At 49.0% G+C, this 17,266-nt stretch overlaps 1 protein-coding gene across 1 annotated transcript in view; it reads right to left on the minus strand.

Annotated features, from left to right (window-relative positions):
* Positions 1-15,514, minus strand: part of LOC144782058 (galectin-4-like) — a 37,585-nt gene extending 22,071 nt beyond the window's left edge. Inside the window, exon 1 of the mRNA XM_078661200.1 lies at positions 15,329-15,514. Within this exon, the coding sequence (XP_078517326.1) occupies positions 15,329-15,373 (45 nt within the window). The 5' untranslated portion in view covers positions 15,374-15,514. The remainder of the gene's footprint in view (positions 1-15,328) is intronic.
* Positions 15,515-17,266: the final 1,752 nt, after the last annotated feature.

The raw sequence follows: 17,266 nt of genomic DNA on the forward strand, positions 1-17,266 counted from the left end.
GGTCCGCCATCTTGCCTTTGTTCTCCGGCCGCGCTGGTCGGGTCGCCAGGTCCGCCCGCATTCAGCGCCCAGGGTCCCGATGAGGATCAAATGCTCCCCGCTGGGTCAGCGACCCTATCGAAGCTCGGTTATAGCCGCCAGGCAGTGCGGGGCCAAGTATTACAGGATAAAGACGGGACTCGGCGCGGAGCAACTCGCTCACGCAGCCATCCCGGTCGGCGCCGAAACCACGCCCCCTCTTCTCATGCCCAGCCTCTCATTCCTGCACTCACACCAATAACAATGCTGTAGCGTTGTGATTGGCTATTGGGATCCTTGGAGCCGGGTGCTTCCTGTTTCCTGTTCTCGAAGCGGGCAAAGAGAAACGAGAGGTGGCGGCAACAGGTAAGTGTTTTAATTTTTTTTTCCATTTCCTCCCTCCTGCCCCAAGCGACACACTCCCCAATGCCATTAAATACCAGCCGCCACTGGCCTTCAATCACAATCACAATCCTGCCCAGACCTGGCCTTACAGTCTTTCTGCCCGTCTATCTACTTGTTTTATCAGAAATGTGGGCCCAGTAGAGAACTATGTGATGACAATGCGCAATGGAGCTACCCTGATTCCTCTCTCTGCCCCAACCCTGCCTGACAGCTACATGTCCAACAGAGAGTAATCTTAGGCCCTTACTCAAGGTGGGAGGGATCAGGTTCACCCTTCGCCTATAAGATGAAAAGTTACAAACTGTCACAATTAGAAACAGAGGCAGTCTACACAAGAACGACCCATAAGGTCCTGCGTGATCCAAATGAATGAGGGGCTCTCTCCTCCTTGCCAGAAGGACCGGTGTAGCATATGAGCAGTGTTATCTTTGCGTGAGACTGAAACGGAGCGCGACTTATGTGGCCAATGAGCATGAATTGACAGAAGAAACATTATTAGTAACGCCAATTACCCTAGTCACCAACCAAAAACAAAAGCAACTAACACCCAGTTGTTTTTTTACAGACAGTTGAAAGGAGGCTTCTTCTAAGGCTTCAGAAGGTGACATCTGAAGTGCAACCAGTGCCATGTGTAGATCTTAGGTCTCATACGATCCATTGGTCTCACCAAAGGACCCGCAGAGGAACCCCCTGGGTAACATGGCGCAAAGGGCTGCACTGACTGCTGAACCCGCTCAATGCCAAGCCTCTATAAATACTAGTATAGACACCGACTTAGCTATAAGTGTAGATAGAGCTTAGTCCAACTTTCACTTCTACTGCAAGAAAAGGGGGACAGCAAAGCAGGCGCTGATGTCACCAGACTGCAAGACCCCTCAAGGTACCAAGGGAAGATGACACATCATTCTACAACACTTAACAAAAGGCAGTGGTAGGTCAGAGGAAGAGTTTTTATACAGTGTAGTCACATTTTGACTGTGCAGCACTTTGTGGATGAGAGGCAACATACAACGGACAAATCAAATGTACATATTTAGACTGACGAAATTGTTCTTGTGTCGGTATCTTTCTTTTATTTGTCAGATGTATTTGTAGTATGCACAGGAACGAAATCAGCCAACGCGTTTCGCCCAGACAAAGGGCTTCTTCGGGGCAAACAATTTGTTGATAAGAAGGTAGTTTCTAGGAATATTTCTAAGAGGTGCGTCGATGGTAAGATCTGGTCCGGAGTTGAGATTGTCCTGTGTAGGGGAGAAGCTCTATGAGGAAAGCAAAAGGACCTGCGAGTCGCACTTGTCCTAGTCAATGAGTGGGAGCCGTGTCCGGTGTACGTCAAGCTGCCAGAGTGGCTGGTGCGACATTTTGAATGCTCATCTATTTAAGATCATGTCTGAAACACCAGGCAAAGTGGACTCCTACTGCAAAAGGTCAGAGTTACTACAAGAAAAGATCAACCTTAAAATAAAACTTTTCCATGAGACGATTTTGACAGAAACTGTTGGAATAGTTAATAAGATTAGCTTATGCGATATTCTGCAAAATAAATATCTAAATACAAGGCCATAAAGCTTCTGATTGCACTTATGTAGCTCGGGTAACTTGTGGAAAATACATGTGGCAGTCTATAGGAGACCCTGCCTGGTTTCAAACAAATACTTCCTAGATCAAGGATCAAAGGTGTAGGAGGAGTCTGGGCCTCCTGTATCATGTACACAAAATCTCCTTACACAACAAATACTGAAACTGTGAACACCAGTAACAAAAGGTTGGATGGCATAGAGACATGGGTGTACTACAGAGACCGAGACAACGTGCAATCAGACATGACATTGATATGTTGACGCTAACAGATAGATGAGGAATGCTCTAAAAGCCTCAGCCGTAGCAAGCAGGTCAGGATTGAGAGAAATGGTGCCCACACACCTGTACACGAGAGTTCCTGCTTGGCAGGTACTTTAAAACCATGGAGTAAGCACAACAACTCAACTGGAAAAATATCAAATAAATACTCTAAGGTAGTCCGGCCAGTCTACTCCGACTTGTAGAATTAAGGCCCATGTCCACTGACGCAACCCTCCTGCCATCTTAGAGCCTCGATCTCGAAATGACGTGATGGTGGCAGGCTGCTCCACTCTCCCACAGACTTTAAATTGTCTACACCCCCTGTAAGTGACCATCAGTCACATTTGACCAACAAAACAGGGTGAAGTTTGCAAGGCCCAGGTTCTCCTCTGGAGACCGATCAACAAAGGGAGAGACAGGGTTCAAGGGCACTCTTAGTCCCCAATCAATAGATACAAAAACAAAGGAAGAGTGTCCGTCAGTAAGGCGTGAGTGTGATCGAGATAGCACGTATTAATAGGAGGCCAGCTGTAGTTGGTCAGAAGGCTGGGCTAACTTTCAAGAAAAAACTCATTATTTCTTCAAGAAACCCTCACTCACCCTAGTGGTGACATGCTTCATCATCGGGTCCACTAGGGAGATCGAGTACCTCCCGAGTGTGCTACGACGCCAGGAGACTGCGGAGCAGGTTGTTGTGAGAGTGAATGTGAAAAAAAGGGTGTAGTTAAAAATGTCAGCGGTTGTCCCAAAAAATCATTTATTCGCTGGTCAACTTGACATATTAAAAGTAAAAGCTATGTGCAGGGAAACTATCCACAAGAAATACAGGTGTTTCCCTGTTAGGGGAAGGTCAACATGTTTCTGCCCTTTAAGTGTGTGAGTTTACAGGGCTTTCGTCAGGACCAGTAAGTGGGTGTTACCTCAACAGGTATAGGCGCGCTAAGGCCTACCCTGCTGTAGGTTGTGAAAGTTAAAAACAGTGGCACTATGTGTAAAAATAAGTGCGTGAAAATACAAACCAAAAGGCTTGGGGATTTGCCTCTATTGCGAGGAGCCCAGAAGTCTGCAGGTAGGTAAAAGACAGACAGACAAACAAAACACAAAACACAAAAATGAGCAAATGGTCATTAATGATCATGGTTTGATGCCATGCAACTTAAGGTGTGGCGTGATACGTGCTAACAGACCTATCAATGGCCGTGGTCGGGGGGGATCACGTTGTAGAGTGGAAGTTGTGCCCAAGACCCTTGGTGATGGGCCTCAACTAGGGCCAGGGTAGTGTGACCTGGCGCAGTAAAAATAGTGAGGTAATGCAACGGGGGCTTGCAGTGCTAAGTCCGTCCGTGTGGGAAGCCAGGTAGGCTGCCCATAATAGTAACATTACCTATGGTAAGAGTACGGAGAAATATTCCCCGAAGAGTGATGTAATAAAACAAAGCTACGTAATAGTAATGCGCAGCCCTGCTGGCCGTGAATTAGAGAGCTTAAAGTGGCACACTAATTGAGAATATCGGTGGCAGAGTCCTCACTTGTATTCAGTATGAACCACGCCCCATAGATTCAGAGGGGGGGTGGGAACGACAATGGCACACCCTGTCAGGGTAAAAACAAAAACACACACAAAGGAGAGTTCAAGGAGAGTAGGCAGAAGCTCACACTCAAACACTTAGCTTGTTAAGATGTCAGGTCGCTTGTACATACGCCCGCAACGCTCAGCACCCTCTCGGCACCTAGCTGTCCCCGCTGGATCTCGTGGATTATGTGTGCCGTTCATATTGAATAAATGTACCCCCGTGTTACAACCCACAGTACACAAATATGACTGAGCATAACTTCTTCACCCTTTAATTATATCTCTGATGGTGGGTACTCCAACACCTTGTTTGGTATATCTCCTAACTGTCAATGAACCTATACCCACCCACAGTGTCAATTTATTTTAGCGTGATTTTTAACACCTTATCATAGCGGACTTCTGCTTTATGACCCATTCAGCCGGTCCGTCCTTTTGCTTGCGTGCCAAGCCTCTTTTAGTATCCCGGTCGGCAGCTTGCGTGCCAAGCCTCGATCTGGTTCCAACTCTGTTCATGTGCGCGCATGCGCACCCAATGTGCATTCCAAGCCTCGTTTTTGATACGGCGTGCGACAGTGATCTGCACGCGACGACGCGAGGCTTGCTTCCCAAGCCTCGTTCTAGTCAACGCTCGTGATTGGACGACGTCCCGACGCCTCCCTCTCTTAGCGCCGGGCTTGTTCCTCGCTCGTGATCCACGAGATCCAGCGGGGACAGCTAGGTGCCGAGAGGGTGCTGAGCGTTGCGGGCGTATGTACAAGCGACCTGACATCTTAACAAGCTAAGTGTTTGAGTGTGAGCTTCTGCCTACTCTCCTTGAACTCTCCTTTGTGTGTGTTTTTGTTTTTACCCTGACAGGGTGTGCCATTGTCGCTCCCACCCCCCCTCTGAATCTATGGGGCGTGGTTCATACTGAATACAAGTGAGGACTCTGCCACCGATATTCTCAATTAGTGTGCCACTTTAAGCTCTCTAATTCACGGCCAGCAGGGCTGCGCATTACTATTACGTAGCTTTGTTTTATTACATCACTCTTCGGGGAATATTTCTCCGTACTCTTACCATAGGTAATGTTACTATTATGGGCAGCCTACCTGGCTTCCCACACGGACGGACTTAGCACTGCAAGCCCCCGTTGCATTACCTCACTATTTTTACTGCGCCAGGTCACACTACCCTGGCCCTAGTTGAGGCCCATCACCAAGGGTCTTGGGCACAACTTCCACTCTACAACGTGATCCCCCCCGACCACGGCCATTGATAGGTCTGTTAGCACGTATCACGCCACACCTTAAGTTGCATGGCATCAAACCATGATCATTAATGACCATTTGCTCATTTTTGTGTTTTGTGTTTTGTTTGTCTGTCTGTCTTTTACCTACCTGCAGACTTCTGGGCTCCTCGCAATAGAGGCAAATCCCCAAGCCTTTTGGTTTGTATTTTCACGCACTTATTTTTACACATAGTGCCACTGTTTTTAACTTTCACAACCTACAGCAGGGTAGGCCTTAGCGCGCCTATACCTGTTGAGGTAACACCCACTTACTGGTCCTGACGAAAGCCCTGTAAACTCACACACTTAAAGGGCAGAAACATGTTGACCTTCCCCTAACAGGGAAACACCTGTATTTCTTGTGGATAGTTTCCCTGCACATAGCTTTTACTTTTAATATGTCAAGTTGACCAGCGAATAAATGATTTTTTGGGACAACCGCTGACATTTTTAACTACACCCTTTTTTTCACATTCACTCTCACAACAACCTGCTCCGCAGTCTCCTGGCGTCGTAGCACACTCGGGAGGTACTCGATCTCCCTAGTGGACCCGATGATGAAGCATGTCACCACTAGGGTGAGTGAGGGTTTCTTGAAGAAATAATGAGTTTTTTCTTGAAAGTTAGCCCAGCCTTCTGACCAACTACAGCTGGCCTCCTATTAATACGTGCTATCTCGATCTCCTCTGGAGACATCTGCTTTAAAAACCCACAGACTGCCCGACAACAGGCACTGGACAGTGATCCCCATTGAGCATGAGAAACCAGGAACTCAACAATGACCTTTGAACGTTTCGTAATATGGATGGCAAGTACACACAAACATTGGTTTGGTGGACGTTTTTGAAGATCCAGACCCCACAATTGGGATGATTTGTCTCCTAAGATCCATGATGTTCTTTTCAAACTTTTGCAGATTGCAAAGATTTAGTTGTGGAAAACTCCTGCGCTGTTCAGGTTTGCAGGCAAAATCCCAGCTAAAAACTGCTTTTTTGGGCGACTAGTCTGAATACAAGGAGATTGTGGAGGAATATTCTTTACAACGTTTATTGAAAGAATTTTCACTTTCAGGAGAAGTTTTGTGAGGAGGTTAAACTATGCAGGCTTTGCAACGTTTCCAATCTTGCCAATTTGGCAAAATTGTGTAGCCAAAACTTAAATTGCTCATAATAGTGCACCATTCCCATCCCTTGGATAAACTAGCAAGACTGAAACAGCATAAAGAACACAACACTTGTTAATTTAATGAATTAACAGCTAGATTCATCAAAGACCCGTTTTGCGAGTCCTTAATAGCGATTCATAAGGAATCGCTATTAAGGACTTGCAAAACGGGATTCATGTAGGAATTGAAAAAAATTGTGATTCCTACATCTTCCTTATTTGCGATTAGCAAATTGCTAATCGCAAATAAGGAATAACTCCCCATTCATTCCTATGGGCCTACAGGCCCATAGGAATGAATGGGGAGTTATTCCTTATTTGCGATTAGCAATTTGCTAATCGCAAATAAGGATGCGATTTCAAGGGTGCCAGGGGTGTCCAAAGGACACCCTGTAGCACCCCTGAAAAGCAAATTTACACAGGTGTTGCGCACACACATGTCCAAAGGACATGTGTGTGTGTAACATGCAACTGAGAAAAATGCACTAAAGTGCTTTTTTCTATTTTTTCGCTATTTACCACGAAGTCAGACTTTGTGGTAAATAGCGGCCAAAAATTGCGAATTCGCAATTTAAAATTGGTTAATGAATTGCATTTAAGGAATCTCTAATAGAGATTCCTTAAATGCAAATCCTCGCAAATATGCGAATTAGCAAATAGCGATTTTTGCATTTGGGATGATGAATCCCAAATGCAAAAATTGCACTCGCAAAGGGCCAGATTCTGAGATTCTGGCCCTTTGCGAGACATTTTCGGCTTCATGAATCTAGCTGTAAGAGTTTCTCCGGAAAAGCTGGTTGCAATACCAAGATTAAATCAGTGGCAGCAAAAATGACTCAATATATCAGTGGTGAAGGCAACAGGTGGTGAATTGAGCAACATAATGACACAACATTGGATACAATTTGTATTAGAGGTTTTAATGTACAAAATAATATATAATTGACTGAGACCCAAGGACTAAAGTCTGGGTAGAGTGTGTCACCAGGCCACGCATACCCGTGCAATACAGCTGGGCCTTAAAGGTGGGCATAACTGCTGGAAGGGAGGAATCCGTCTAAAGCTCACTCGAGAAGCATATTTAGGGGGATTCTAATCCAAAGGATCTAAAGTTATATGTGGCTATGGGTGGTTAGGAACTGAAAGGTGGTTGATGTTTTAAGAGCTTGGGGGCATGTTTGCACGTAATGTAACAGGTATCGTGAACTGCCTTTAATTCATGGAGAAGTAATTTAAAGAATGACGCATGCTCGGTCAGTACCCTGCCAACTGGGTGGCTTGGGAGGGAGTGGGATGCTAGGAGAGGTAAGGTGTGCAGCTAGCAACATTGATGGTTTTGAGCAAGATGAAATACTGCAGGAGACTGGCTGGGGAGCTGTCCCAGAGGTCAAGCTTACTCGTAACCTAGGCAACCACCCATGTTTGGCAATGTAGAACAGTAGGCGGGGCTCATCATCTTATGTACATGCGAAAAGGACATCTTTGCACATGGGGCTGCCCCATCAACAGCAAATCTGAAAAGCTGACCTATGTATGGTTTGGCCTCGGACTGGTATTCTTATTTCACTGGTTAGACTAATTTTAGGGTTTTTTCTTTAAAGGGTGTGCCTCCGCTAAATATTTAACTCAATCATGAGATGGGGCAAGCCTCCCAACGGGTGAGCTGTAGTAGTGGCGTAGGAAGGGAGGTGTGGTGGGTGCGGGCCGCCCCGGGTGTCATCACTGAGGGGGGTGACAAAATGGCCATAATATGTGTTTTAAACACATATTTTTTGTTATTTTGTCAAGCCTGTGGTGACAAGAAATCACTGAGGGGGGTGAAAAAATGGCAAAAAATATGTGTTTTAAACACAAATTTTTGCCATTTTGTCAAGCCGGGGGTTACAATAAATTTTCCGCACTGGGTACCACCTGACCTTGCTACGCCACTGAGCTCTAGACGTAGGGAAATAGTCTGTGTTCCTCTGGTTACAAGCACAGTATGCCTGAATCTCTAACACACCACCAGGGCATGGGATTTCGATAGCAGGGGCAATATAAATTATATTTTGCCACCCCTATACTTGCAGCTTCTATAACAATCTTGGTGGCAATCGAGGATCACCTTCCCATAATACCAGCCCTGCTCGTCCATCTTTTCCGGCACTCAGTGTGCTGTACCGCTTCCTAAAGATACACCCCAAACATGCTTGTTAAATTGCATCTCAAAGAGGCCAGTTCCATTACAGAATTGACCCTCAAAAGTCCCCTCTGCCACATACAAGGCAGCTACAAAACCTTTGAACTGTGGCACCTCCATTACTACCCGCAGTTCAGTGTGGTCCATACAATCCAATAGCTCAGTTTGAGAGCTCTGAACCCCTAAAGCTAAGAAACTAGGGGGCAGATTTACAAGCCCCTTGCGCCACTTTTGCGTCATTTTTAACATGGGAAAAGTGACGCCAAAGTGGCGCAAGGGGCTTGTAAATCTGCCCCTAGCACCCTTCTGAAGCAGAGGCATAACAAAACTTGAGGGGGGCCCCCTGCAAAGTAAATTGAGGGCCCCCTGCACGAACCGGATCCAGTCAGCAGCTCTCTGGCCAGGGGCCTGTGCACACTGCCAGAGGGGCCCTCTGGAGCTTGGGTGCCCCCAGCACTGCGGGGGGCTCTTGTTACGCCACCCTTGTGAAGGGCTTGCGTCACCAGTGCTCACAGTCTGGCTATCCATTCACTTTAATACCAAATGTACACCTAAATTCTCCAAAGCTCCCTTGGGGGATTTGTGTTTCAAAGTACCCTATAGTTAATGCCCTCTCCCCTGATAATAACGCAATTTTTTATGTAGATGGAGCAATATAGTACCCCTTTTCGGGCGCGCCCTGGGCAGCGGCCTAGTAGTGCTTTGATATAGCACCTAGCTTACACAGCATGCAGAATGAACTTGTGCTGATCCCTCAGTTGAGATTCCTCATTCCTCCGGGAGTTCCTACATCAGCATCGCCCACCTGGGCCCAGCGCATACAGTAACTTTGTCAGTACATTGCTGTAACTCCTTTTCCAAGTTGGCTGTGTTCAGGCAATAAAATGCAACTACAAAACAGGAAGGAACGGGTAAAGAGAAGAGTTATGTACAAGTATCCCAGAGAAGCGCTGCACAGAGATAGGCCCAGCCTCCAAGGAGCCAGAGTCAGGCTAATGAGAGCACTAGCAGAGCAATGCAACTTTCAGACGGCCATGATGGGTGCTGGGAAGTTCAGACAGAGCCCATACTCATTTGAGGGAGTCTGTAGTACTGCCCGGTTAAGGTGCCTATGGGGCATGGATGCTGATTGCAACCTGTGGCAGAGCTGATGACTGCACTAAGCTGCCCTGGGTGGGGTCAAACAGGAATATGTGTGTCTGCTACTCTGTCATGGGTTGAGGACTGAGGTATAGGTATTTCACTTGCCTCTACTGTACCGAATCAAGTGGCTGATTACAATGGCAAACGGACTGAAGTCTGTCCGCCATTGTATCGTACAAGGCAGCGGTCCTATAAGGGTAATTACAATGAGACCGCCACCACGGCGGTCGCAATGCCTATATTGCGACCGCCTGGGTGTTGCTGCTGCCGCACCCGCCGCAATGTAAAAACTGGACATGTAACATATCCCTGCACTACCTGGCAGGCACCATGCGGTGCCTGCAACATGGTGCAGGGATATGTAGGGGGCACCATAGGTGCCCCCCAGTGCCCATGTCTAGGGTCCAGGGGGAGAACGTGGGTCTGCTACAGGCCCCCAAAGTCCCTTTCCGCCTGCCTTTTCATGGCAGGTTACCCACTATGAAAAAGGTACGTCATAATCCGCACCAACACCGTTGTAGGGACAGGGCTTTAAGTGGGCCGGGTCTCAAGGGGTCTGAGCACCGGCAGTTTTTTGACCCCTCCCATGCTCATGACGAGCTCAGCTCGTCATGAGCCATGGCGCTCCGGTGCTCATGACGAGCTCAGCTCGTCATGGCCCGTGGAACGCTCAGGTGCGGGGAGAATTCCCCTGCTGTGCTGAACGTTCCCTGGGCGCCAATGCAACTGTGACGAGCTCAGCTCGTCATGAGCACAGGAGCGCCGTGCATCATGACGAGCTGAGCTCGTCATGAGCATGCTCAGCTCATCATGAGCACAGGAGCGCCGTGCATCATGACGAGCTGAGCTCTTCATGGGCATGCGGGAGCTGTGCGCGCCCCCCTCCCCCCAGCACAGCGGGGGAATAACCCCGCAGCGAAGGGGTTGATGGGGGCCTCGAAACGGGTCTCTATCGGGCTCTGTTTTGAGCCCTGGCTCAGGCGGTCCGTTTTTTTCCTGACTGCAGTGACAGCAGTTTGCTGTCACTGCAGTCTGGAAAAAAGTGTCAGGGCGCAAAACAGCCCGATAGAGACCCGTTTCGAGACAGCAAGCACATCGATGTGGGCTGCCCACACTACTCACTAGTGGAGAAGTTACTGCATGACATCATGCCAGGTGAGCGTTGTAGGGGAAGGGAAATCCTTTAAAGAGTCATTTTCTTTCTGGATTTCCCTTCTCTTTTTGAAAGAGCAGCAACATTGTGGTAGGGTCACCAGGGCTTTAATTGGAAGCTTTTTCAATATTATATTTAACAAGCCATAGTTGCAGCTTATTTATCTTATGCAGCTAAGAACCATTGACAAAGCCAATAGTCCTTACTTGTTGTAAGTATGAAGTTACTTGTATCACATATCTGGATGCCATGACAGAAACAGCAAAATACAAGTCGGGCGGAACACTATGTTAAGCACAGATTTTTTGCGTAAGTGTTTTAAAGCCACGCCCCTAATTACACTGGCCACGCCCCTTTGAGACTCCCCCAGTTTTTTCATCCCACTTAAAGCCCTGTGTAGGGATATGATTCGCCTCCGACGGTCTGATGGGTCCTTAAACCCGTCGGAACCGTGATGGTCGGTCTTCCCGACTGCCAAAGACATGCCTGCCATTGTAATGTGGCGAGCTTTAACCTGCTGTCCATGGTGGTGAGACCGACAGGCTGCCGGTGGCGGTTTCACCACCTGCTTAATCAGGCCCATAGTTCAAAGGTTTCACAACTCTCCCCTTCCCAGAGTCCCAAAATGCTTCTTTGTGACCAACATGAGTATCTTCCAAACGCATGGACAGACTGTGAACGGCTTTAACTGATATTAAAGTTTTGAGCTTTGTCACCTTTATAGCAATATTTCAGCAAGGTTGCCGCTGCGCCCAATGCCAACAAGGAAAAGGGGCACTGCCCACGGTTGGTAGCAACAGAATGTTATGTTATGTTATGTTATGTTAAAATTGTTTCTACCGCGCACGGTCACCAGTCGGTTTAATGGCGCTCATAGACAAAAGCAGAGAGGGTAGACAGCGAGAATTATTCGTAAGCTAGCTGGAAAAGATGCGTTTTGAGTAGTTTACGGAAACTAGTGTAGCTGGGACAGAGTCGGATAGTAGTGGGAAGGGAGTTCCAAGTTGTGGGGGCAAGGAAGGAGAAGCAAGAGCCTCCGTGCTTTTTGCGTTTGAACCTGGGGACCGTTAGGAGGTTATGAGTGGAAGACCGGAGATTCTTTGAGGGAATGTAGCGCTTAAGACTGAGGGAGGTGAAAGCTGGCGCAAGGGCAAGGAGTGACTTGAAAACAGTGCAACCCAGTTTGAAAATGGATCGGGAGGCTACTGGGAGCCAATGCAGTCTCCTCAACAGGGGCGAGACATGTTGGTGCTTAGGCTGTTGAAAGACCAATCTGGCCGCCTGGTTTTGCACCAGCTGAAGCCGATGAAGGTGGTAAGCAGGGATCCCCACGTACAGGGAGTTGGCATAGTCAATACGGGAGGTGACAAGGGCCATAATGACAAGTGTGAGAGCCTCGGTGGCCAATGCCGAGGTGGAGCCCCTGCGCAAACCTTTAGTAAATAATTCCATTTCACTGTATATGTTTAGGTAATTAGCAATTCGTTCCCCAATCTATTCTACCTGGGGTCGGGGTCTGCACTGTGCGCATTACCCACAGGCATAGCTATCAGCAGTGAAGCAGGTGCAGTGGCACCGGGGCACAGCAATATAAAGGGTCTTTTGCTCCCTACTTATTGCTGATTCGTATTACCAAACCAGGCCATGGAAGGACGGGGTGATGCGTTCTCTTTTCTTGCATTGGGGCCCCTGGCACCCTAGTTACACCTCTGCCTGCTGTAGTACCACAAGTCAGGGCACCTTTCCACGAAGGAAATCTGTGCGACATTGGGTAAAAGCATACAAGCTTTTTTACATATATATGATGTGTAAAGGCGGGATGTGTGAATAATAAGTTCTTCTTTATCCAGGGATGCAAAATTGAAAAAAACTTGACTGAAGAAAGAGTGAGTTCGGGCAGGCACGTCCTTCACAAGTCAGGTCTTGACTGTTTACACATCGCCCCGCTGTATAAACTCGATTTGAAGCGGGAGGCGGGCCTGTGTACTCTTGGATGGAGCTTTCTGAAGGGGGTGGGCTCGCACCATGTGGCAGACCAGGCCTCCTGACCAGGCCCGTGCTTGGGCGCGGCCTGTCACGGTGCCAGCCCGGCCTGCCAACATACCGCGAGCGCGGAGGAGACCGCCAGTCTGATTGTGTCAGAAGATGAATCACGTTTTGTATCTCTTGCACCGCTGCCCGCCTCGCCTTCTTTATTATTAACTGTTTGGTACCACAGTGTAACTTCCACAATCCCCGTGTCGCAGTTTGCTGGGGCAGGGGCCTCAATATACCTTGGCACGTCCCTTTCTTCCACACCCGTGTGTAGCTGTACTTCATAAATCTATATCCCTCAACCCTAAATTTTTTGTACTCTCTCTTTCACTCCACCTTGGACCTCTCTCCGCACCCCCTTCATCTCTCCAAGTGTTTCTCAGACTTTCTCTCCCTCCAGCCTGTTCCTCGCTCACATCTCCCTCTTCTCCCCCGCCTCTTGAATGCCGCTACCTCCTTCCCTTGTCCCGCCCTCTTTCCATCTCCTGTCGCTCCCCTGCCCCTCCCGGGTTCTCTCTCTGCTAAACCCTAGGATGACTCACGCCTGTGGATGGGAAACTTTCCCGGGGCAGCGGGCGTGTCCGCGGCTGCGAGTACAGACGCCATTTTCACAGGCCTGTCCCTGTCTGAGAGGCAGGGAGGGGCCCTGCCTGGGCAGGAGGGGGTGCTGTGACACCTGAGAGTTGAAACCCAGGAAGAGGTGCGTGGTGGGTGAGTCCCGGGAGCACCTGAAAGACAAAGGTACCCGGGAGGGCACGCCCGAGCTGAATGTGGCCAGGTGCCAGGGGGCGGGGCCCCACCCCACCCGGGCCCCACCCCACCCAGCAGGGAGGACCGATCTGCGGAGCCAGTCAACGTAACACACTGAGACGACACCTGTGAAGGGTGAAGTGACGGGGTGGGGGGACAAAGTGAACTAGGGAGGGTGAGAGATGGGAACAGGAGAGGAGGGCGAGAAAAGGAAAGAATAGATAGGGAGCTGTGAGACAGGAACTCGGACAGTGGGTGAAGATAAAACAGGAGTGGAGCGGGAGACTGGAGTATAACAGTGGGTGAGAGATAGGGGGCAGGGGTGAGGGATGGAAACAAAGTGGAGGGGTGCGAGGCGGGAACAGGGCGGAGGGGTGAGAAGAGGTTGGAGGGAATGAGAAACGGGAGAGGGTGAAATTGAAAGATGGGTGGATGCCAGGTGAGGGATGAGAAGAGGGGGGAAGATGAGAGAAAGACATGAGGTGAATGTGCGACATGGTAGAAACATGGTGAAGGGGTGCGGGATGGAAACAAAGTGGAGGGTGGGGTGGAGTGGTGAGAAGTGGCTGGAGGGAGTGAGAGATGGGAAGAGAGTGGAAAGATAAGATGGAGACAAAAGTGAGGTGGATGTGAGACACGGGAGCGGGGTGCAGAGGCTGGGGATGGGGAACAGGGTGGAGAGATAAAAAAGCAACAACAGTGAGGTGCAGGGAGACGGGAAGGAACTGGACGGATGAGCGGGAGGTGGGAACTGTCTGGAGAAGGGAGAGAAAGAAAGAGCAGTGGGCGAGGAGGAGTGCAGATTTGGACAGTGAAAGAAACAAAAGCGGGTGAAGAAGAGATGGTTGGGGTAGTAATAGGCACCGTAAGGGTGGATAGGTGAGGGCTCAGTGCCAGTGGAAAGTTGAGGGACTGACGGATAGGCGAGAGTGCTGGTCGGCGTGACTGACGGGTAGAATGGGGGGGGGGGGAGCGCAGGCGAGCGGGTCGAGAGAAGTAGGAAAGAGGAGTGAGAGAGGCGGGCGCGATAGGTGGATGGGGGCCGCGGGAGGGAGCGGATGGCCCGAGGGCGAGTACACGAGTTGAGGGATGAAAGGCGGAATAGTGACTACTTGGGAATAATGAGCTGTTGGAAAGCGTTAAGGGGTGGGGGCAGGAGTGGAAAATCCAGTGGTCGAAGGATGTGTGGGTGAGTAGACAGTGCCAGGGTGGAGCGGCAGGGCATGGCTGACTGGTGAAAGGGGGAGAAGCGAAGAATGTTTGTGGGGGGGGGCAGGGTAAAAGGGTGAGCGGCTGGACGAAGGGCTGACGTGTGCGGGAAGGAGGTAGGAGAAAAGAGAGGGGTGAGGCTAGAGAGGACGCAGTGGAATGTTGAGAAAAACATATATAACTAAATAAAAGTTATCTATACGGGGGCAAACCAGGCGTCCGAGAAGAGAGGTGCCTTCCTGGGAGAGATGTTTTTCAGGAAGCGGGACTGCCAGGGTGAGGTGTCTCTCAGGGAGTGACACCTCTCTGGGAGGGTGGTGCTGCCAAGGTGTGGTGCCCCTGTGGCAGGAGTGCTGCTACCGTGAGGCGCTCCTGGGCAGAGGGGTTACCCCGGAGGGTCAGGTCATAGCGCTGCCAAGGTGTCCAGAAGGCGCTGGTGCCTCCCTGGTGAGGCGAACCCTCTGGAAGAGGAGCTGCTGGCACTGAGAGGTGCCCCTCGGGGTAGGATGCCCTCCGGGAGGTACCATCCTGCTCCCAGGGACAGGGAGCGGTAGGTGCGGCCGCCCAGCAGGGAGTGGTACATACCGGGTTGTAGACAGGCTGCGCGCCCAGGACCTGGTAGGTAGCCATGGCTGCTCTGCGCTCTTTCGTTGCTCTGCACCGGGGGAGGACGTGGTCTGCACAGCGCTGCTCCGGAGCGGGGCTGGGCTCTTATACCCTGCCAGGGGCGGGGCGCCTCCCACTGTCTGGCCCGGACCCACTGAGCAAGACATTCATCATAGCAGTCGAGGCCTCTATTCACCTGGTTTGCTGAAAGTGCTCGAGCTTCTCATAGGCGTGGGCGCGCGCACTTACTAACGAGTTCTTAACTTTTGAGAACTTCGATACTTGCACAAGTGCCACCATTGCCTACGTAACGTGTGTTCTTGTGTTTGAGTGTCTGCCATATATTGCAGTACTATACCTCTACTTGTACTTTGTACGCTTTTGTAACCTGCACACGTCACTTTTTCCTCCTGTAATGCACCGTTTGCTACCTCTTGTATTTTGTTTGCTCACAATTGTCACTTTTGCCTCATGTCACTTAACGTTTGCGTTTGTAATTTGTTCACTTGTAATCTTCTCCTCATGTATCAGTTCTGTTCCTATTGTGAAGCGCTGACACCTTCCGGTAAAGTCAGCGCTATATAAAAAGGCATAAATAAATAAACGTGTCTCCTTGAACAACCAAGAAACCTTAAACAGGGGGGGCACTGCAACATGATGACATCTTTATAAAAGTAGGGGGTCTAGCTTTAACAAAGAGTCTCTCTATTCATGGGTGTCAGTAGTGCAATGAGTAAAAGCCCCCATCAAGTGGTACCCTGATAAAGTCCCAGTGTACATACTGCTGAGAAGTGCTGGTACTCTTACTTTCAAATGGAACAAGTATTTCCAATGCAATAGGTCTCGCAATTGCGAGATTTTGAGCTATTGGCATTGTATGATAATGCCTTTTATTTGTGTTTAAAAAACTTGGGATAATAAAAGGCATTGTCATTTACAATACCAATAGGTCAAAGTTTCCAAAATTCAAGACCTACTGGATTGCAAATGCTTGTTGTTTACAAGCGTCCCATGCTGCGCTTTCACATTAACAGAGGCTTCGCCCCTTTCTTTAGACGAGCCGTGCCTAAAGAAAGGTCTGCGGCCACTATTAAAGTTAAAGCGCGGTATGGGGCACTTTAACCAACAAGCATTTACAATGCAATGGTTTCGCCTTTGGAAAAGTTAGAGCTATTGGTATTGTAAATGACAAAATTTGTATTTATGTGTTGGTTTTGAAAACAGATAAATAAATGGCATTGTCATTTACATTGCCATTAGCTTAATCTTTCGCAAATGTGAGGCCTATTGTAGGCCTTTAAGTGGGCCGGGTCTCACCAGGTCTGAGCAGCGACAGTTTTTTTAAGGGGTCCTCAAAGTGGGTCTTTGCCAAGTTAGGTAAATATGATGCAAATATTAATCAAGTTTGGTTCGATGTGTAATAAACGTGGTCCGAGAACTGTTTATTTTCGAAGCCAGTAATTAGTCAAGTTCAGGCTGTTCATTTTGCTTATGTTGACTATTGGTTTTGAAGAGTTAATTGTGTTTGATGGCTCTTGACACCCCTAACCCCCACCAGCCTGGGTGGGTCCTCCATCTGTTATCAAAGGGTCGATACTTGCCCCAAAAAGTGTAACCACTTAGGCGATGTGCTGAAGCACAGTGTGCTGGGCCCAGCAGGGAATTTCAATGGCTCCATTGAATAATTGCAGCCCTGCTGTGCCTGCAGATCGGTGGGGGAGGGGCTGGGGAGTGGGGGCTGATGACGTTGATCTACTCTGAGTCTACTAACAGTGAGCTGGCGTGGGACGGGCATCCAGTTGTAGAACTGAAGACTTACTTTTGTTGCATTAAAGTTCTACTTAGCTAGTAAAAGATTTACCAGAGATGGAAGGGCAAGGCAAAGAAAAACCACACCTAGCACTGTCCCCAATTGTC

The sequence above is a fragment of the Lissotriton helveticus genome, chromosome 9 (assembly GCF_964261635.1).
Source record: "Lissotriton helveticus chromosome 9, aLisHel1.1, whole genome shotgun sequence".
Taxonomy (NCBI): Eukaryota; Metazoa; Chordata; class Amphibia; order Caudata; family Salamandridae; genus Lissotriton; species Lissotriton helveticus.